Source organism: Monodon monoceros, unplaced genomic scaffold (genome assembly GCF_005190385.1).
Source record: "Monodon monoceros isolate NGI ecotype Baffin Bay Population unplaced genomic scaffold, NGI_Narwhal_1 Super_Scaffold_18, whole genome shotgun sequence".
In the NCBI taxonomy this organism is placed as follows: domain Eukaryota; kingdom Metazoa; phylum Chordata; class Mammalia; order Artiodactyla; family Monodontidae; genus Monodon; species Monodon monoceros.
This window is the reverse complement of record NW_021703774.1, coordinates 31,339,858-31,360,946: the sequence shown is the minus strand read 5'-3', so window position 1 is coordinate 31,360,946 and position 21,089 is coordinate 31,339,858. Positions and strand designations below refer to the sequence as shown.

Sequence of the window (21,089 nt, the reverse complement as noted above, 5' to 3'; positions counted from 1 at the left end):
TAGGCGGTGGCCAAGTTCCTGGAAATCCCTGCCCCTTCCCCAAAATAACTAGAATACTCCTCCCACTCATTAGCCTATGAAATTACCCATCCCTATAAAAACTGGCAACCTCGTAACCTGGTGCCGCTCTCGCCTTCTGAGATGGTCCACATTCTGTTGAATGTGTTTCTCTCTCAATAAATCCACTTCTTACCTATCATTTTGTCTCTCACTAAATTCTTTCTGTGATGAGACATTAAGAACCTGAGCTTCGTTAAGTCCTGAGACCAGGTGTGTGATCTCAATTAAAAGACTGTGGGTTCAAATTTCCCTGGTGGCACAGTGGTTAAGAATCCACCTGCCAGTGCAGGGGACATGGGTTCGAGCCCTGGTCTGGGAAGTTCCCACATGCCACGGAGCAACTAAGCCTGTGCGCCACAACTACTGAAGCCTGCACTCCTAGAGCCCGTGCTCTGCAACAAGAGAAGCCACTGCAAAGAGAAGTCCACGCACTGCAACAAAGAGTAGCCCCTGCTCACTGCAACTAGAGAAAGCCTGTGAGCAGTACGAGGACCCAACGCAGCCAAAAATAAACAAAGAAACAAACAAATAAATAAATTCATTTATTTAAAAACAGACAAAAAAAAAAAAAAAAGAGACCGTGGGTTCAAGTCCCATCTAGGTTTTGGCTGGGTTTGAGTGCCCCTAAAACTGAGTTCCTCTGCTGAGTTTATGATTAACCTCTCTATCCAAAACTTATTCCTTTTCTTGTCCCACCCCTGTTCCCCTCAAGATTGAGGAGTATCAAAGAAAAGGGGGGATTGACACTGAGCAGGATCCTGTGGGGCCCTCCCAGGTACAAAAGATACGCCCCCCACACTTCTTGTTTATAGAAGAAGGCTTTAGTCTCCTAGGCCTTCCCTGAGTTCCAAAGAACAGATTCAAATTCAAGCAGTTACTAATTAAAGAATGCAGAAACACAGGAAAAGCAGTCAAGAAACAATAATTCAGTGATAGAACAGAGTCCTAGTTCTGCCTCAGGGAATACACATAACAAGCTGATACATATTTTCGAGTTGTTCTGTAGGAACTAAGACCCCCATCCAGTTGGAGGATGATAAATACATGCTGAGACGCCAGACTGGTGAGAACCAGAAGGTTGATGACTGAGATTCCTGGAACACCACCCTGTTTACCTCACCACCAACTAGTCCAAAGAAAGTTGTAAAGCCTGCAGCCCTCACCCTAAATATTGCCTTTAAAAATTCTTCCTTGGGAATTCCCTGGTGGTCCAGTGGTTAGGACTCAGCGCTTTCACTGCTGTGGCCTAGGTTCGGTCCCTGGTTGGGGAACTAACATCCTGTAAGCCAAGCGGTGCAGCCAAAACAAAACAAAACAAAACAAAACAAAATACTCTTCCCTGAAAACCATTGGGGAGTTCAGGTCTTCCGAGCATGAACCACCCATTCTCCGTGTATAGCCCTTGCGATAAACCTTTTTCTGCTCCAAACACCGACGTTTCAGTTTGTTTGGCCTCACTGTATGTCGGGCACATGGACTTGGGTTCGACTACGTAACTGTCTCTTGGTTATGAGAATCCTTACATGCCAGTGTTTTTCAGTTCTGTCTGAATCTTCATCTCACATCTGATACAAAATCTCTCCTTCCTTGACTGAGTAAGGTTGCCATCCTCCCTCTGTGCTTGTTGTTGCTTCCCAGGCCAACCTTTACCGGCCATCAATATCAGACTGATGTGGTACCCTCTGTGTGGCAGGAATTTAAATGCTGGTCACATGTAGAGTTAATCTGAGAGCAATGAAGAAATCTACCCAAAATATAGCCACCAGGTATGAGAGAGCTAGCTCCTGTAAAAATCTGTCTTTATCCCACCGTCCTGGTCTGCTTGGGCTGCTATGACAACAATACCATAGACTGGGTGACTTAAACAGCAAACATTTATTTCTCACAGTTCTGGAGGCTGGGAAGTCCAAGATCAAAGTACTCACAGATTTGGTGTCTGGTGAGAGCCTGGCACCTGCTTCCTAGGCAGCCATCTTCTTGCTGTGTCCTCACAGGGCGGAAGGGATGAGGGACCTCCCTTGGGCCTCTTTTACAAGGGCACTAATCCCATTCACGAGAGCTCAACCGTCATGACCTAATCACTTCCAAAGGCCCCACCTTCTACTACTCTCACAATGGGGATTAGGTTTCAACATATGAATTTTGGGGACACACAAATGTTCAGTCTATAGCACCCACCCAAGTGTTTGTGAAGCCACCTCAGATGGTCTATACCTCACAGGCCTAGAGGCCTCTTGCCTTGGCACCCTGTTGAGGTGGTGCCAACAAAATGACCCAGGTCCAGTTGCCTTCCTCTGGTGACACTTTTGTTGTTGCCATGGCCAACGGTGGGTGGCCATCTGCTCCACAGCCCTTTCTCTCAATTCTGGCAACACACTGCTCTTTCTCCTTTTACTGGGGCATCAGGTACTCTGCAGAAGAGATGGTTAGCATCCCTGGGGACGGGGGCAGTGAAGGAGGAAAGAAACTCTTTTCCTGACCAGCATGTCCTCAAAGGCTAACCGCAATCACATCTCAGTCCTCTCCTGTGGAGAAGGGATGCGATGTGGTGGAGAGCAGTACATGGTAGGACTACTTTTCCTACTCTCAGTAAGCCTTGAGTGGTGTTGGCAGACCCCTAACAGCTGGTGGTGCTCTGAACTCAGAATGTGGGATGTTTTTACGCCTTTGATACTTAGCTTTAAGCCTTAGTCTCCATTCCTGAACCACAGAAAAAAACCTCACTCAACATTTTATAAAGACATGCACTGAAACCACATCATCAAGTGTCACGTCGATAACCTGACTTCATCTTGGGCCTCGTGCCAAGAACTAGGGTGAATACAAAGGATTTAATTATATTTTCCTAAAGGCAAAGTGATTTCAGTTTGATAGGAGAGACTGAGTACATACATTAACAGAGCAATGCAGAAAACAGACAAATATTCAGAACAATTACAGCAGCATATGCTTTATATTATGTCCATTTCACAGAAAAAGGAACAAAGGCACATTTATTTAAGTGGAATGAGCCTAGATGTCTTCACTTCCAGCTTTGTCCATGTTTTAAAATTATTTTTTGTTTTGACATAACTTACAGAAGAGTTGCAAAGATAGTACAGAGAGTTCCTGTATACCCTTCACCCAGCTTCCCCTAATGTTAATTACATAACCATGGCACATTTATCAAAACTAAGAAATTAACATTGATGCAATACTATTAACTAAAATATGGACTTTCTTGTTTTTCATTTCACCATTTTTTCCACTAATGCCCTTTTCCTGTACTATGATCCCATCCAAGGCATCATGTTATATTTTAGTCATCATGTCTTCTTAGTCTCCACCAGTCTGACAGTTTCTCCAGTCTTCCCTTGTCTTTCATGACTTTAACACTTTTAAGAGTTCCAGTCAGGTATTTGTAGAATGTCATTCAATTTGAGTTTTCTGATGTTTCTCATGATAAGACTGGGGTTGTGGATTTGGGGGAAGAATACCACGGCGGTGAAGTACCCTTCTCCTTGATCATATAGCAGTGTAACTTATTACTGGTGAGTTGACCTTGATCACATGGTTAAGGTGGTGTCTACCAAGTTTAGAAACCAAGGTCTGAGAGCTAAGTGCATTCACTGCTACTGGACCATGATTGCTGCTAGACCCTCCAGTGGACAGAGTTAGGAAGTATATATGTATACTAGCCTATGTATATACACGTATATATTTCCTTTTCTACTTGCTTATTTGTCACTTCTTTCTCTGACAGCAAGAAATCTGCCTCTCCCTACCTGTAATATATTTACTTATTTGTTCAATTCAAGTATGCCCTACAAATTTACCAACTAGACTGCAGTGTTTGTTTTCAGTTCTTTGTGTCTTTATCTTACAGTTTCAAGCAAAACACTGTTTTCCAAAGTTACTTAGGCCAGCTCATTTTTCCCCCCACTCCCTTCAGTGAGATTATATCATACATTTGTGAAACAGTTAGATTCATTTTTTACAATCTGCATTTTATTGTGGGTTCCCCTGACAGCGTGGTGAATTTTTAAAAATTTTGCATATGATAAAAGTCACCCTTTGTGCTGTACAGCTTTTTGTGTGTGTGTCTTGACAAATGAATACAGTCATGTATCCATCACCATAGTACAATACAGAACAATTATCCTAAAAATTCCCTTGTACAGCTCCTTTGTCGTAAACCCATTCCCTCTCCCCAAACCTGCCAACCACTGATCTGTTTTCCACCCCTATAGTTCTGCCTTTTTCAGAATGTCATATAAATGAAACCATACAATATGTAGATTTTTAGGTGTAGCTTCTATCACTTAGCAAAATACGTTTAATATTTGTCCATGTTGTTGCATGAACCTACTTCACTCCTTTTTACTGCTGAGTGTGGATAAACTCATCGTGTGGACATAGGACACTTGTTTATCCATTCACCTGTTGAAAGACATTTGGGTTATTTCTAGGTTTTGGCAATTATGGATAAAGCTGCTATAAACAGTCATGTATGGGTTTTTTTGTGAATACAAATTTCACACTTGGATAAATACCTAATGGTGGAATGACTGGGCTGTATAATAGGTTTATGTTTATAAGAAACTGCCACACGGGCTTCCCTGGTGGCGCAGTGGCTGGGAGTCCGCCTGCCGATGCAGGGGACGCGGGTTCGTGCCCCGGTCCGGGAGGATCCCACATGCCGCGTAGCAGCTGGGCCCGTGAGCCATGGCCGCTGAGCCTGTGCGTCCGGAGCCTGTGCTCCGCAACGGGAGAGGCCACAACAGTGAGAGGCCCGCGTACCGCAAAAAAAAAGACAAACAAAAAAATCTGCCAAACAGTTTTCCAGAGTGAATGTTATGCCTTGCAATCCCTTCAGCAATGAGCGAGAGTTCCTGTTGTTCTGCATTTTCTCCAGCGTTTGGTTGTCCACACTCATTTTAGAGCGGAAACTGTCCCCCCACCCCAGCCCAACTTCCTTGTTCCTTTTGGCCTCTGCCTGGATTACCAAATAATCTGTATTCCTGCTTTGCAGCCTGCTGGTATTAGTGAAGGTAATGATTTTAGACTACTTCATGTTTCCACTGTGTACTAAAGCACTCTTCCATTTTTAACCTCCTCACAGACCTGTAAGGCAGTTTCAGCATTCTTAAGTTGGTATGAGAGATAGCCGCACCCTGCCTGAGAAGTATTTCTTTCTGACTTCCTCAAACCTCTGCTTTTGTGAGCCTCTTAGCTCCCTACTCATTTCAGCTTCTCTTTAGCGTAACCAAACGAATCCACTGAAATACAAGGGCGGTCAAGGGTCTTCACTAGACCCTGTAATGGCTATGGATCCGGCAGGACAGACCACTCCATGTGACTTTCCAGCTGGGTGGCTGGATCTTAATTCATCAGGAAGGAGCCATGTGTCAGGCCCCTGCTCGAAGTCCCTGCCTCCTACCTTGGCAGCTCCCACACTCTTGTAGGCATGAGAGTCTTCATCTGGCATCCCTTCTCCGTGCTTCATCCGGCTGTTCTTACTCTGTGCAGGTGGCTGACAGGCCACATAGTCCTTTAGGGCCGGGAAACCCCCTGACTGCGCGACAGGTTGCGTGTGGGTCTCTGGGCCAGCTGCCCTGCCCTCTACATGGTCTGTGTTTGAGGAGGTCGCTTCCTTCTCCTCCCGCTGCTGGTTTCCACTGGGATCTGGTGGTACATTTTCATAATCTCTGCAGCACTGAAAAGTTCCCCAGGGCTGCTTCCCTTGGATGGTCTCGAGATCCAACACTGCCATGTTGACATAATCATCTGAGGTCTGAGAAGACCCTTCCCCGTCGTTGAGTGGATAACTGCTCTCAGTTCCTGGAGACCCCAGACTGGTGCAGTCACTGGCGTTCCCACAGCCCTCATCTATTTCTTCAGTCAACTCCAGCACCTTGGTACTTGGGAGGATGAAGAGGTTCCCAGGAGGGCTGTTGGTACTTGTAGAAGCTAAAGTCTCAGCAATCTCCTTTGCTGTGAGGATATTGACATAATCTCTTGAATCCTCTGAAGAAGTGCTTGGGCAATCTCTTGAAGCTCTGACATTGACATAGTGCGCTGAGGGAGTGAGGTTTCCATACATCTGGGGCCCCATGGTATTGTCATAGATGCCCACTGCATACCCCACGGCATGGGTATGGGCTCTGTGCACATGGAGGGCATCACGTGCTTGGGAGGGCTATGAGTAAGAAGAGAAAGCCAGTGACAGGATAGAAGTAGAAACATGGACAAAACCTTTCTTCTTCCCTGCCCAGTACTACTACATCTAATGGTTCTTCCTCTCAGTTCTTCACTTTGGAGAAAAGGTCTGAATCAGGGATCTCAAACCTCAAGACTTCAGATGCTAGGTAGGAATAAGTGAAGTAGGCTGGGTTTAAGGAAAGCAGCAGTGTAAATTTGACAATAAATTGCAACTGTTTTTTGGCCACACTGTGGGGTTTCAATGGGGAGTGGGGGAAGTATTATGAATTGGAGAGAGCCTGCCACACCCCAGAGCACACTGAGGTGCGGCATAGCGGTTAAAGGTAGAGGCTTAGGCTCAGCCTGAGGGTGCAAGTCCCAGGCCTCACCACTCTATGCTGAGTTTGGGCAAGTTACCTAATCTCACTGTGCCTTAGTTTCCTAACTTATAAAACGGGTATAGTCATCATAATATCTACACCATGAGGGTTTTGTGAGGAGTAAATGGATTACGGACCGTAAAGTGTTTCGAATAGCTCCTGGCACAAAGGAGACACTAAAAAATGCTTGTCGTTACATTAGTATAAGGGCAGCTGACACGCAGGTCAGCTGCTTATGGCTAATTAGAGATGCTAGTCTGTTGTTCCCAGAACTTCTGACTTTCAAGAAAAGCTGGACATCTGGACTTTAATGTGAAACCTTTTAGGTTTTTGAATGTTGCCAACTGGTTCATGATGTCCTTCAAACACTACAGAGTACAATCCAAACATGTTTGTGGGCTTAAGCCAGTTTGAAATCTAAACTCTAGATGCAAACTTCCCTCAGGGCCCCCCTGAGTCCTAGAAGTAGCTTTAGCAGTGGAGTTTCCTCTGCTCTTCCTTTTATCAGCCACTTAGACTTGCTGCCCCCAGGAAGTCTTAGAAGCAGGATCAGAGCCCAAGGATGGGACATGCAAGAGGAAGGGGAAGCAAAGGCGGCAACGTGGAGCGGCCGCGTGGTAATCAGCCTAAGCCCCTGAGTGAAGGAAGGCTGGGTAACAACCGAATTAGTAGGAGCTGCAGCATGGCTGTGCGCACCCAAGGCCGGTCACCAAACCAAAGGAACTGATTCTTTTAACAGGCCAATGGGAACCTGTCTATGGAAATAAGCACCCTGATCTTCAAAATAGTCCCTCTCCTGTCCCTGGTGTGACTCCTCCCGGGGAGCTGCCTTCAGAGCCAGACTACAAGACACAAGGGATTATTGTTATTAATTGTAATAGTCCCCTTGTAGCCTCAGAGGTATCCCCGACGTGCTCAGTGCTTTCTACACCAGTTACAGTGCTGAGTGAACTTACGAGTGTTTCTGCTATGGAGGAGGATTGAAACAATTTGACACAGGCTCAGAAGTAATTGTCAAAGTAGGACTTTAAGAGTATTTTGAGTACCAGCAGCACTGTTGGAATATTTAGGTACCCTCCCAAGGTGATTACTTTGAAGGCGACAACACTCATTTGGAAATCACATTTCAGTTCTAACATCGTGTCCTTGAATACATGTGCCCTGGTGCCTTTCCTAAAATCCCAAGTGCTTGCTCCTCTCTTTCTAAATTTTTTGCCTTGGGTGGTAGGGAAGTCCTGAGGCTAGTCTTCCCAATTTATTAATAGGGCCTAGGGGGTGGGGGGCAGGGGGCTGGTGTGTGTGTGTGCCAAAGGACATGCTGTTTGCAGAGGCTTAGAGCCAAGACCTAGCACTCTTGCACTTCAGCTCTTCTGCCAGAGACATATCATTTCTCCCAAACGGGTTGTCATTTCACTTGACTCTTACCACATGCTCAGAGGGAGGGCTGTCAGAATTTCTGGAGAGGAGGCTCTCGGTACTGAAAATACGAATACTTCTTGACGGATGTCTTCCTGAAAGGACAGAGAACAAACCCTGAACGTAGTCAGCCAGTCCTCCGAGTGCTTCAGCCTGTACAATTCCTGCATCTTGGGTGAAGTGGGTTTGTGTGATGTCTGGGGTTTGGGGCCTGGCGTTTTGTGGGGAGAGGGTCAGAGTTACAGGGATGATGTGCTAGGAGACCCGGAACCCTCCTCAGCTAGCTGAGGACAAAAGGACACTAGCACAGGAATTGAGGAGGCTGGGAAGGAGGCTCCTGGGGCGAACCCTCCCTGCCTTGAGGCTGGAGGCCATTTTCTCCTTCTGTATGTCTTTCCCAATGCTAGACGTACCCAGCTGTCGCCTGCTAACTTACGTCAAGAAAAACCAAAGCTGCTGTCTATGTAATCAAACCATCATGCTGTACTCCATAAACTTATACGGTGATGTATGTCAATTTTTTAATCAATGAAATCGGAAAAAGAAACAAACAAAACCCCCAACCCAGATGACCTCCCCCTCCCTTCTTCGAGCTCTCCAAGCCCCCATTGGAGTTGCATCTTGCAGTCTATCTATCCCATTCTCTCTCATGCTCCCTGAAGGGCAGAAAGGTCTGCAACTTTAGAGAAAGTTGCGTCCAGGTGAGAGGTACATTCTGGGGGTAGAAGTTCTATAGGTCTGGACTCCATGGATTAAAAAGAAAAACCTACCCAGCTCTTCTTGTCTTCGGGGCAAGAGGTCATAAATATTTTTGGCTACTTGTCTGGGTCGAGGCAGAGTCAGCAAGGGCATGACGGTAACTTGGAAGTAAGGAACTCGCCCTGCAAGGCAATGAGAGACAAGGAGGTCATGGCTGGGTCCAGCTGCACAGAATGCGGGGCCCCTTGGGGATGAGATGGTCCCTGAAAATATTGTCCACCCTCACCATGTATCATGAAAAATACGTTTTCAGACTTGACCAATTCCCTTTGAGCTAGAAGCATAGGGGACTCAGTGGACAGAAGCAGGGCACAGGGATACCAGGGCAATGACTTTCAAAATGGAACTCCACTCAGCACTGAGCCTTATGGAGCCACGGCTTAGGATCCCAAGGGAGAAAATGACCCGTGTGTCAGGTAAGAACAGAGGACTGCCCAGCCCAACAGTTTATCTCTGGAGGGTAAACTGGGCTTTAAATACCGGGCTAGTTGATTGATCCTAGTGTGTCTCAACTTTGGACGAACAAGGGACTCACGCTTCTTCCATTTGCTCCACTTCCACAGGATGCAGAAAACTGCGACAACCAGGAGGATGGCAAGGAGTCCCGCAAACCCAGAAAAGATGCTGCTGTTGTGGTCTTTAGCTCTGCGAGGAAAACCAAATGCCATGACCCAGCCATAGGAGGGTGGGAAGTTGGAGAAGATGTTTCCTTTAGGAGGTAGGGCTTGCGGATTTGGAATGAGAGCCCGGTGAAGGAAAGCTGAGGTGGGGTGGGCTGGGTGGTGGAAGACAGGGTCATATTCCCTTGGAGAGAGGGAAATAGGACATGGGAGAAGGGACCTATCCCTTTTGAAGGCCTACTGGATGCCAGTGTTTTGCAGGTGAACCTTATTTAATCTGTACAACAATCCCATTTCTCTTTGTGACCAAGGAATCCGAGAATTAGACTCAGAAAGGTAGAGTAACATGTCAAAGATCACATAGGTAGGAAAGAGCATGATGGAACGTGAGTCTAGGTCTGTTTGGGCCCAAAGACTCTTCTTTCTATGGCTTCACACTGTCTTCCAAACTTGTAATGTCAAGTCCACCTGCTCCCGCTTCCCCCATTCCCTGCTCCTGGGCTTTCTGTCTTGCTCGAAGGAGAAGATTACCCAACTTACAATCAGGGAGCAGCTCTGGGACAAGAGTTCAGGTTGCCTGCACTTGAATAACCCCTGTAGCACCAACTTGTGGAGCTGGTCTCCAAGCAACACTCTGTTGTTCTGTGGAATTTAACCAATGCAAATGCACGGAGCAAGTTCTGGGTTACTTGCAGTTCCCAGGCAGGCACGGAGTTACTGCTCTGCTTTGCCTTTAAGAAGCAGCCAAGTGACGTTACAGAAGGACTCACTAGCAGACCTGCTCCCCCAGTTACTAGAAACCAGGTCATCTATCAGGGAAGATTTTTGTCCTCCTGAGTTCTAGGCTTGTTTACCCAACTCTGTATTGGACATTTCCACAAGGTTGCCTAATAGACATTTCAAACCAAAAATGTCTGAAACAGAACTCCTGTTCTCCCCCCACGAACCTGCCCCTCTGGTGTTTCCCATCATCTAATGACTTGGCCAAAAACCTTGGAGCCATCCTTGAATGTTTTCTTTCTTTCACACCCCACTTCTAGTTAACCAGCAGACTCTGTCTGCTCATGCCTGGGCATCTATCCAAACCAGTCACCTCTTGCTCCTCCATTACCAGCACCCTGGTCTGAACCACCGTGCATTCCACGTGGACCTTTGCAAGAACCTCTCTGATGGGTCTCCTTGCTTTCACTCTTGGCCCCAACACACTATCTTCACACACGGGCCAGGGTGATCCTCTAAACGGCAAATCAGATCACGCCCCTCCTCTGCTCGCAACCCCCCATGACTTCCTATCACACTTGGGATAACATCCATAGTCCCTACCCAGTGAGAACTTCATGGCCTCTTCTGTTCTGGCTTCTGCCTGCCTCTGACCTCATTTCCTACCACTTTCCCTCTGACCGTGACCTCCAGGACCCCGTGCTGTTCCTGGCAAAGCAGTCTGGTCTCTCAGACCTGCTGCTCCCTCTCCCACAGCTCAGTCCCTCATTTCACTCAGGTCTCTTCTGAAACGTCACCTCCTCAGACAGGTCCTCCCTGGCCACACCCTCCCTCATACTCTCAGTCCTCTTACTCTGCCCTGGTTTTTCCTCAGAGCACTTATGACTGACTGACATTATGTTATCCATGCATTTGTTCATCTGTTTCTATCTGACTCTCCCACTTGACTGTAAGCTCCAGGAGGTCATGAACTTGTCTGTCTGGTTCACCTGGTGCCTGAAACAGTGCCTGGTACTCAGTAGGGGCCTGATGAATATTTGTTAAATGAATGAATGAGTAAATTATCAAACAAATGAATGAATATAGAGATAGGATTTTTTTGCCGGGGGAGTTGCAGGGTTCTGACATTTTACGAATTCATTCCCCATCAGCGCCTCTGTCCACCTGCAAGTGACATGTATTTGTTTGTCATGGTAATGATACTTACCTCCCCAAACTACAGTGATTTAAAATTTATTATTTTGAGCTGTGCTGTTATGATAGCACTGAAATTTATACCTCCCACTGTCAAAGTTTCAATGGCTGATGGATTTTTTATTTAATATAATATTGAAGTTTTAGCTGTAAAATTTACATCTATGATTAGTTCTGTGGGGTTTTATGTTCTAAGGATATATCTTTATCATATCTATGATTCCATTTTTATTCATGGCAAGTTTCTAGGGCCTAAAAACACATGAAAAAAGTGGGCTTTCTGTTTCCATCAGAGTGGGAACTAGTTTTTGTTTTTGTTTCTTTGAGGAGTGATTGGTGCGACCTGAGACAGTAATGATCGAGGACAGCAATCAGGGCCTCTGAGCGTGAGAAATCCAACCAGGCCAGGCAGCCAGCTCTAAGGAAATGTTGTGTTATCATATTTTGTCTCCCCCTATCAACTCCCTTTTCTCCTCAATACCCATTTCTTTCCTCCAAGCAGTTCTGAGTAAACTCCTCTGAGCCTAGAGCTTATTGGTCTCAGGGGACCACCCTGGTGAGGGGTGGCAATGCTGCTGGGGTAGAAGCCTCCCAGGGTAGACCAGGGCCCTCTGTCTAAATCAGGGGAGGGGAGAGCTCACCACCCGGGCCACTTACGTGTCTGGGCTGCCGAGGGTTCCCTGCAGAGTGCTGGGCTGTGAGGTCCTCCCTCTGATTTCTGAGCAGGTCGGTATGGTGACATCCATTGTCCCAGGGCTGTCTCTGGCTTCAGCTCCTCCTTCTAAGCCTTCTCTTAATCGTCATCTGTTTGCCAGCCCGTCTGCCGCTTTCCCTGGCTCTTCCTAAATTGCTGACTCCTAGGAGAAAAGGCAGAATTGGTTTGTGTTTTACATATAATCCTGTGTGGTATAACCACTTTTTTTAGTAGATAAGAATGACAGAACTCCTCCTGGTCTCCATGTCTTCCGAACATTCCCTAACATACAACATTTTACTCTCAAAATTCATCTTCGTAAATCTTTGTTTACCAAAGTCCCTCACAAATAAAGTCTATTGGTTTTTCTTTCTTTCTTTCTAAAGCTTCCCATCTATCTTTCTAGAACTTTCTACCCCCCAATCAACTCCCTACCTTGCCTCTATCCCTTAAATGTTAGGCTGACTTGACCCAAAATATGAAACAACAGGTTTGGTTCTACCTGGATGTAGCTGCGATGCCGACTGCAGGAGGGGCGAGCTCCTCTGGGTGTGGTGCTCCGCAGCGAGGCTCAGGGGGAAGCCAGGTTCTCTGCCTTGTGAGGGGGATGTGAGGGGCACTGACGGGGAAACCGCCGAGAAGGCCGAGACAGGCTCCGTGAGAAGCTCATCTTCCCCCACCCCCCCAAAGCAGAGATAAGAGAACAAACACTTTGCCAGAATGGAAACAGAGAGTCAGCCACAGGAAGCAACACCACCAACGTGCTAATGAAGCATGGGGCCCAGGAAAGGCTGCTCAGCTCTTAATAAGGTAGAAGCAATCATGTCTGCACCCCGTTCCCTGGGCTGGCCGGCACGCTGTGTTCTGGGGGGAGCGTGATTCAAGATGGGGCAAGGTGGTGGGGGATTTGTGATTGTTCGCCCTGGGTTTCTGAGACACGGGGAGTTTTATAAGCCTCCAGATTTACAATGTTTGTTTCAGCCCTGGGAGGTGCTTTTTAGAAACAGATGCAGATCTCTGGCACCGGCTGCTGATTCGTGGGCGGAGGGTGCAGAGGAGGACTGGTGGTTTTCATAAACACGTCCCAGGTGATTTTCACAGAACTGGTCTGTGTTTCACATTTTGAGGACTTCTGCTCTGGGTACGAGCCCCAGAATGAAGCTGAAGCAGGATTGACATGGCCCCGGGGGCCTGCCCTCGGGGCCCCCGGCTGCTGGCTGGCTTGCTTACAGGGCTCTTCAAGAGAAGATCCATCCCAGTCTGGCCTGTTGTGCACCTGTCTCAGAAGCTGGAAGATTCACTCCCCGTGTCTACCCAAAGTGTCCCAAACGTCAAAGTTTTCTTTTTTTTTTTTTATAAATTTATTATTTATTTACTTTTGGCTGCGTTGGGTCTTCGTTGCCGCACGCGGGCTTTCTCTAGTTGTGGCGAGAGGGGGCTCCTTTTCGTTGTGGTGCACGGGCTTATTGCGGTGGCTTCTCTTGTTGCTGAGCACAGGCTCTAGGCGCGTGGGCTTCAGTAGCTGTGGCTCACGGGCTTAGTTGCTCCACGGCACGTGGGATCTTCCCGGACCAGGGCTTGAACCCGTGTTCCCTGCAACGGCAGGTGGATTCTTAACCACTGTGCCACCAGGGAAGTCCAACAGGCTTCTCCCTTATGTCATCCCAGCGGACACTGAGGCCTCAGCTTCCCTGAGGTGTCGGTGCCTGCCCTGCGTTCAGGCTCCCAGAGGGCCCCCGGGGAAAGGTCTGCAGGTTGGCCCTGGCCCAGCTCTCCCCTGGGCTCTGCCAGTGCATGTCCTTGCTGCCTTCCCTCCAAGTAGCCTTACCTGGCAGGAAGCAGAGATGACTCAGAGGCAGCTGGTTCTAGAGCTGGAACCTGGGTCTCTGTCCGCCTCTCCTTTGGATGGGTCTGAGTAAGAGCTAGGACTCCTCACAGGGGAAGAAGATCCATTGCTGCATCACACTTGTGGCTGGGACCAAAGGAAGAGAGAGGGCTCTACAGGCCTGTCCGGAGCCATTGGTGCCAATAGGGGCTGGTGTGTGAACTGGGAACTTGGAAGATGGTACATGGGAAGTGCAGATAAAACCAAACCTCAGCACACTGACAGCTACTTAAAAAAAATTTTTTTTTCAAGAACTTCCCCCGGCCTGTGATCATCTCAAGGTCTTATCATGTTATCTTATCTACCCAGTCTGCTTTAGTTAGACCAATCTCTCTGGTCTTCTGCTTTTCTCCTGCCCCCACGCTTGAGTGAGACAGCTTCCTCATAGAAAGTTCCCAGGCTTCAGAGTGAGCTCTGGTTTCCAGGCCCTGGCTGCAACACGTTCCCCTGTTCTCCTTTCCCTCCCCATGGTACGTAAACCAATCAAACCCACCACTCAAAACACAAAATAGATACCCTAAGTTATTCATCGTGATAGCGGAAGAAAACTACTCACTCCTGGGTGACAGCGTATGTGTTTTAAACCTGATTGCTCTAGTGTTGGCTTTTAACCACTCAATGACTTGAGGGGTTGAATGTGACATATGATTCTAAAGTATTAAGATTGGTTTTAAATAGACAGAACTTAACCATCCAAGCAAGCAAAGCCCTTTGAGGGGGCGGGGCTACACGTTAAACGTTGCTGCTAATACCAAAAATCTTTCAGAATCCTCTCAGGAAAGACAGAGCGCTGGGTTAAGAGTATCAGATCTTAAATTACTACCTGGGTGATGTCGGGCAGGTCCTCTAATCTTTTTGGCTGTTTCCTTGGATGCAAAATGACGATAATAATAGTGTTTAGGTAATGCTGTTGTGAGAATTAATTGGACGAACAATGAAGACTGCTTGGCTTAGGACCTGGCTTATGCAACAGCTCATTAAATGGGGCTGCTATTATCATGTCATCTCCTGATGCACGAGACTCATTTCTTTACACTTAATGGACTGCTCTCTCAGGCCTTCCTTCCTTTCTGGATGCTTAGTCTTCCTACCTTCTGCATGGTCCTTTATTCTTTAAGCACATATCTCTGGGACATCTCCCACTGCACGGTACCAGGCACTGGCTTTGCACATAAAGCAGAAGCGGTCCCGGCTCTCCTGCCGTGGTCAGTCTCGGATGGCCGCCCCCTTGCAGGCACTCTGCACTCCAAGCAGACCCGGCTCATTGTTACTTTCGGACTCTAGGCCTTTGCACTACTTCCTTCATCTTACCGGCGGATTCTTTTTCTCTTGTAGAATTCCAATAAAATCACATTTTAAGAGTTTATACTGGTTATTTCTGGGTTGTGGGGCTTGAGGTATTTTGTTATTTTCTTTTTTGGACCCATTGTTTGAATTATTGCAAAGATCAAGTGTCATTTTTTTTGTTTTTTTTTTTTTTGCGGTACGCGGGCCTCTCACTGCTGCGGCCCCTCCCGCCGCGGAGCACAGGCTCCGGATGCGCAGGCCCAGCGGCCATGGTTCACGGGCCCAGCCGCTCCGCGGCACGTGGGATCCCCCCAGACCGGGGCACGAACCCGTGTCCCCCGCATCGGCAGGCGGACTCCCAACCACTGCGCTACCAGGGAAGCCCAAGTGTCATTTTTATAAAAAATAAAATTGTTATTTTAAAAAATGTGCCCTAAGCATCAACACTTCTGTGAAGCCCTTTGCACCTGGAACTGGATTCTTGCTCTTCTGTGTCTCCATGGCACCGTGTGTAATAGCACCTCTCAGTTGTTGGGATTAGTTGTTTAAATGTATGTCTCCCCAAGTAGACTCTGAACCCTCTCAGGGCAGAGACTGTGTTTTAATTTATTACATCTCTGGCATTTGGCACGGTGCCTGACTGGAGAAGTTCTCTCAGGTGCTTATTGCTGCTGTGAATTTATGACTTAAGTGTGTAACAGGGTGAGATATTGAGAAAGATATGAGTGTCCTTGTCTTTTTCCTGCTGTGCACTAATGGGCCAAAGGACAAAGCTATCTCTGCACTGCTCTCCCTGCACCTCACAGGAAGGGCAACCTGAGGTCCTGTGTTGGGTCTCCTTTGTCCTAGGAAGGGGTTAACAGTGGCTTTTGTATTTCTGGGCCCCCCAAAATGCCACAATTGCCCCGTGTGAAAGACAACTGCAGCCAGGCTTTGTTTTTGAAGGTCTGGGGGCTGGGACAGTGCAGCAGGATGACAGCTGGAGCCTTAATGGCAGCAATCCCACCCCTCTACGCTCATTTGCTCGTGTCCTAGAGGCCTTCTCCAGTCCAGGCATGTCTGAAACAGAACAAAGGCAGCGAATACTTTCCTTTTAAGTTAACGTTGTGAGAAAGCAGGATTAGGACAAAACGATTTAGAAAGTACAGAAATATTTCTTCCACCTCTCTGCTCCCTGCCCCCACTCAGCCAAAGGTCCTTGGGAAGAGTGAGGAGAATTTGGAAGCAAGGAGTGTGGCCAGACTAGGGGATAGCTTCTGTCCCCTCCGCTAAGCTCCAGTGGAGGAGGCGGGTTGGCACTGCCGACAGGTAAGCGAGCCCTTTCCTTAAGCCTGGTGTCCTGAGAGAAGGCCGACCTCGGCCAGCTTGGTCCTTCTGGAGTTCTTCGTTTGGCAGCCTCCCCCTGAGTCCTGGCAGCTGGAGAGCCACGGAGCATAGATAGCTGTGAGGCTGACAGCCCGGTCTTCCCTCAGCCCCAGAGCTGTGCGAGAGCTGGCTTCCATCCCCTGAGCCCATACAGGCAGAGAGGCTCTGGCAGGAGGGTGATGACTCCTCAGCAGAGGGAGCAGGGTGGGTAGTCACACCAAGAATCAGATTAGAGCACAGCGCAGGTCAGAGGAGGCGCTGAGAGCAGAGGGCCTGCCTGGGGACCAGGCAGCAGCATGACAACAGGATCGGGAAGTTGGAATGGGGAAGGCACAGGTCAAGATGGTTTTCTTTGTTTCCTTCTTGTGTGAGTGAATAAAATATTATTTCAATCATTTCATTAACTAGGGCATCCTGAACAGGCTGGGGTGGCAAACAATATATCTTAATTTTTCTGAACAAGAATTTTCTTTTCACTATTTTGTGTGTCATAGGACAACAGCATGACAGTGGGGCTTGAATTTACCTGTATCCCTTAGTATTAGCCTAGGCCCATGTGTGGCATGTGTGCTAGCTAAAGCTGCATTACTGTCCTTCCATTTTCCCTTGATTGCAGCCACACAATAGCCAAAGTGATCCCCTTAAACTGTAAGATAGATCATTGGAAACCTCAGTTAAAACCCTCCAATGAATTCCTGTTTCATGAAAGCCAACCTTATACTGGCTTATAGGTTCTTGCGTCCACTACCAGCCCTCCACCTCCGAACTTATCTCTTCACTTTCCCACTTGGTCACTCAGTGCCAATCCCTGGCTTCCCTGCATGTCCTCAAACAAAGCAAGAGCACCTGCCTCAGGGCCTTTGCACTTGCTATGCCCTTTGTTTTGAATCTCTTTCCTCTCCATATTTACCTAGCTCACCCTTTTACTTCCTTCACTTCTCTTCACAGTCTTCTTTGTCAGAGAGGGCTTCCCTGACCACTCTACAAGAGAGCAACCCTCGTGCCCTGTGCTCCCTATTTTCCTTACGCCACTTTACTTTTCTCCTTGGTCCTCGTTACCATTCCATATGCTCTGTATTTTACTTGTTTGTTTTGTCTCTCTCCACAAGACTAAATTCAAAAAGGTCAGGGCCTTTGTTTTGTCCCTTGTTTTATCCCCCGTGCATACATTGGTGCCCGGCATAATAAATACTTGATGAACGAATGAGTGGACCAATATTCAAGTGGAGGAGATGAGACCATAAAAAATGACTAGCAGAGGCCTCCCACAGATCTTGGCCAGTGCTAGCTAGTTTGGTGCTAGATTTGACTTGATTTAGAAAAGAAGAGAAACAGATTTCTTGTACTTTAAGGGCTATGGAAAAATTTGTCTTTGTTGCAGGTGTGGGTGGCTGAGCCCCAAGTGAAGCCTGCAGGTACTGTCCCAGTATGCAGTAGTGCTCAATGCACACACAATGCCGCATTTCAGGGAAGATAAAGCAACGGAGAAACACCATCTAGACATTCTCTTATGGTTATTAATAGCAATTTTAGACACCAGAGCAAGAAAGAGTGTCAGAGTTGGAGAGACCCTTAGGTCACACAGCAAATTAGCAGCAGCGTTGGGATTATAACACAGGCCTTCTAATTCCCAGGCCAGCTCTTTCCACCAAAGCTCAAATGAGCCACTTTGCTTCTCTAATTTTATGCCATTCCATTGGGTTAGATCTCTGGATTTCCGAACTACTGTTCTTCTTCACAGCAAATTCCAAAGCAGAACAGCCAGATTACAATCTCAGCAGAATGGACTATAATCCATTACTATAATCCATTACTCTATATTATTTATGCTAACGTTGATAATTATAATGGGAGACAATGAAGACAGGAACCCAATTACGCTTGCTTGTGTGTTTAATCACACAACTTGTTGTGACATTGTCACCTAAGTTTGGATCATTTCAGCACTGATTATTTGATTTGTTAATTAGAACCTTAGCATTCCAGAGCTGGGGGACCTTAGAGATGGCTAGTTCATAGTGCTTTTAAGTCATTTTTTAAAGCTACAGCTGACCTGGAAGACAAACACTTAAAAAAAAGAAAAAATGAACACTGTGGGCTCTGAATCATCGCTGAGGAATCCCTTTCAGGTCTTCAAAGTGTAACTGGAAAATGATTGATGTAGTTCCACTTTCTTATTGTAGAGATGGAAAATCAAGCCAGTCTAGAAGCAGACTTCACATCAGGATTTTACTCTATCTAATTTTTCTGTTTAAGCTCCTCCACCAAAGGGTGAGCAGAAAAACATTCAAACCCCTTTTCTCTCCTACCTGATCAGCAGCAGTTTCAATTCAAAGGTTTAATGCAAAAGGTGCAGGAATGCTTGACTCAAATGAAGGGTTTGGATAACCGTGGCTGAAGGCAATCACGTTTCCAGACCTTCCCTCCTCACCTTCACGTTCTCTTTCAAAAGTTTTCATATATATTTACTTAATTTTTTTAATTTAATTGTTTTGACTATGCCAAGCGGCTTGCGAGATCTTAGTTCCCCGACCAGGGACTGAACCCACGCCCTCGGCAGTGAAAGCATGGAGTCCTAACCACTGGACTGCCAGGGAATTCCCTATATTTGCTTTAAATAAGGCCAGGATATGAAGATCTGGAATTAAAACAAGAAACTTAACCTAATCAACTGTGCTGTTTGGAGGATGGTCTGCATGGCCATTAGTACAGGGGACATCAGAGAAACCAAGTGGGGCCTGAGCCTGAACTCAGGGACCAGGTCTATCCGACTAGGGAACGATGCAACTGGCTCTGAGTGTGATGGCGCCAGCCACTCAGACAGCTCAAGTACTTCATGAGCATCAGTTAAACTTCTGATTATAATTCGGGTTTCCAAATACGTGGGTCATTTAAATTCTCATTGTAAGTAAGTGTGAAGTGGCATTTTGGTTTTGACACCAGCCTCCCAGGAGGTGACACTGGGAGGACGTTCCAAAGAGACCGCTCCCTTCTATGTGGGTATTTTCTGAGGATTGGGAGGTGTTCTTTAAAATAAATTTCAGAGAAGATTAGTTCCAACAAGATATGGGCAAGCCCAGAATCCAGAACTCACTGCCTAAAAGGCTAAGAGTCAAGGCTAAAAGTATTCTGGTCTATGAATCTACCTAGTTATTGCTTCTCGGGGCTTAGGTTCATGTTGGGGACAACTGGATGTTAACAACATAACACAGAGATAGTAATAGGTGTGTTTTATTTACAACAGGGTTTCAAAGTTTGCTGGTAAAGGACATAGCATTTTTATCCTGCTTGCAGTGACATGGAGGCCGTGCCCTAATAGACCCAGGTCAGGGGTTGGTAACCAGCATACTGGTTGGTAACCAGCTCACTCACTCAAATCCAGTGAGTAATCCTTGGATTTGCCCAGAGTTTAAGCCAGGGTGTTCCTAGTTGTGTGTATATACTTGGGGGTGGGGGAATCAGTCAGTCTTGATGGAGAGTTTCAAACAAACCCGATGACCACAGGGAGAGGATATGGTAGCTGAGAAAGAGATTCACAAGCCGTTATTAAAGAGGGAGGGCAAAGAAACTACTTTTTTTAGAAGCGGGGGTAGGGAAAAGATGGAAGGAAAGAGCACGCTTTTTTCCCACATGGTAATTTAGGCCTAAGGAGCTGAGCTGGCTTTACACCCCATGAAACCAATGTCTTAGGAAACACTGGTCTCTGCCAGAAAGCTACTTTGTAGCTCATGCCTCACCACACACTGGGGTTAGCAGGTATGGTCCTTAAGATCCTGTTTGGCAGACTTCCCTGGTGGCGCAGTGGTTAAGAATCCGCCTGCCAATGCAGGGGACACGGGTTCAAGCCCTGGCCTGGGAAGATCCCACATGCCGTGGAGCAACTAAGCCCATGAGCCACAACTACTGAGCCTGTGCGCCACAACTACTGAGCCTGCGTGCCACAACTGCTGAAGCCCATGCGCCTAGAGTCCGTGCTGCACAAGAGAAGCCACCGCAATGAGAAGCCCGTGCGCCGCAATGAAGAGTAGCCCCCGCTCGCCACAACTAGAGAAAGTCTGCGCGCAGCAATGAAGACCAAGGCAGCCAAAAAATAAATAAATTAATAAATTAAAAAAAAAAAAAAAGATCCTGTTTGGCGTAGCAGAGAGGCACAGTTCTAGGGCCCAACGAAGACAAGGTGAGAGTAAGAGGGGAAATATAGGGCCAAGCTTTAGAAAGGACTCTAGTTGTATGTGTGTGTGTGCGGGTGTGTATATTTTGTGTATTTTGCACCCCTTTTAAGCAAGGGTATTTGGGATGGAAGCTACAGTGGAAAGAAAGAGGCTTTATTTCTGTTTTGTGAAAGATTTGTTATCAAATAAGTCCCAGCCCGTTTATTTGGTTGGTTATTAATTATTTTCTCCCCAACATGTTTCAAAGAAACCAGGGCAGTGTGGCTGTGCCTGTGGAGAGCAAGCTGGGACAGGAAGGAAAAGTGGGGACGAGACTTCTCACTACAGAAGACTCTTTCAAGGGCTCGTTCCTCCTTC

General features: G+C 47.0%; 1 protein-coding gene across 1 annotated transcript; it reads right to left on the bottom strand.

The window, feature by feature from the left end:
* Positions 1-1,916: 1,916 nt before the first annotated feature.
* Positions 1,917-13,452, bottom strand: LAX1 (lymphocyte transmembrane adaptor 1). Its single transcript, XM_029230663.1, has 6 exons — positions 12,526-13,452; positions 11,987-12,186; positions 9,331-9,440; positions 8,807-8,917; positions 8,046-8,131; positions 1,917-6,238 (listed from the first exon to the last, which is right to left on the bottom strand). Exons 2-6 carry the CDS (start codon positions 12,073-12,075, stop codon positions 5,336-5,338), a joined length of 1,299 nt encoding a protein of 432 aa, XP_029086496.1. The 5' UTR covers positions 12,076-12,186; positions 12,526-13,452; the 3' UTR covers positions 1,917-5,335.
* Between the last annotated feature and the right edge of the window lie 7,637 nt (positions 13,453-21,089).

Excerpts from the sequence above, each read along its gene's own strand:
- LAX1 (XM_029230663.1), bottom strand. The coding sequence starts at position 12,075 with ATGGATGTCACCATACCGACCTGCTCAGAAATCAGAGGGAGGACCTCA. Across the intron at positions 8,918-9,330 it reads GTGGAGCAAATGGAAGAAGC|GGCGAGTTCCTTACTTCCAA; the intron begins GTGAGTCCCTTG and ends ATTGCCTTGCAG. Across the intron at positions 6,239-8,045 it reads GCCCTCCCTCTGAGCATGTG|CCCTCCCAAGCACGTGATGC; the intron begins GTAAGAGTCAAG and ends TCTTACTCATAG.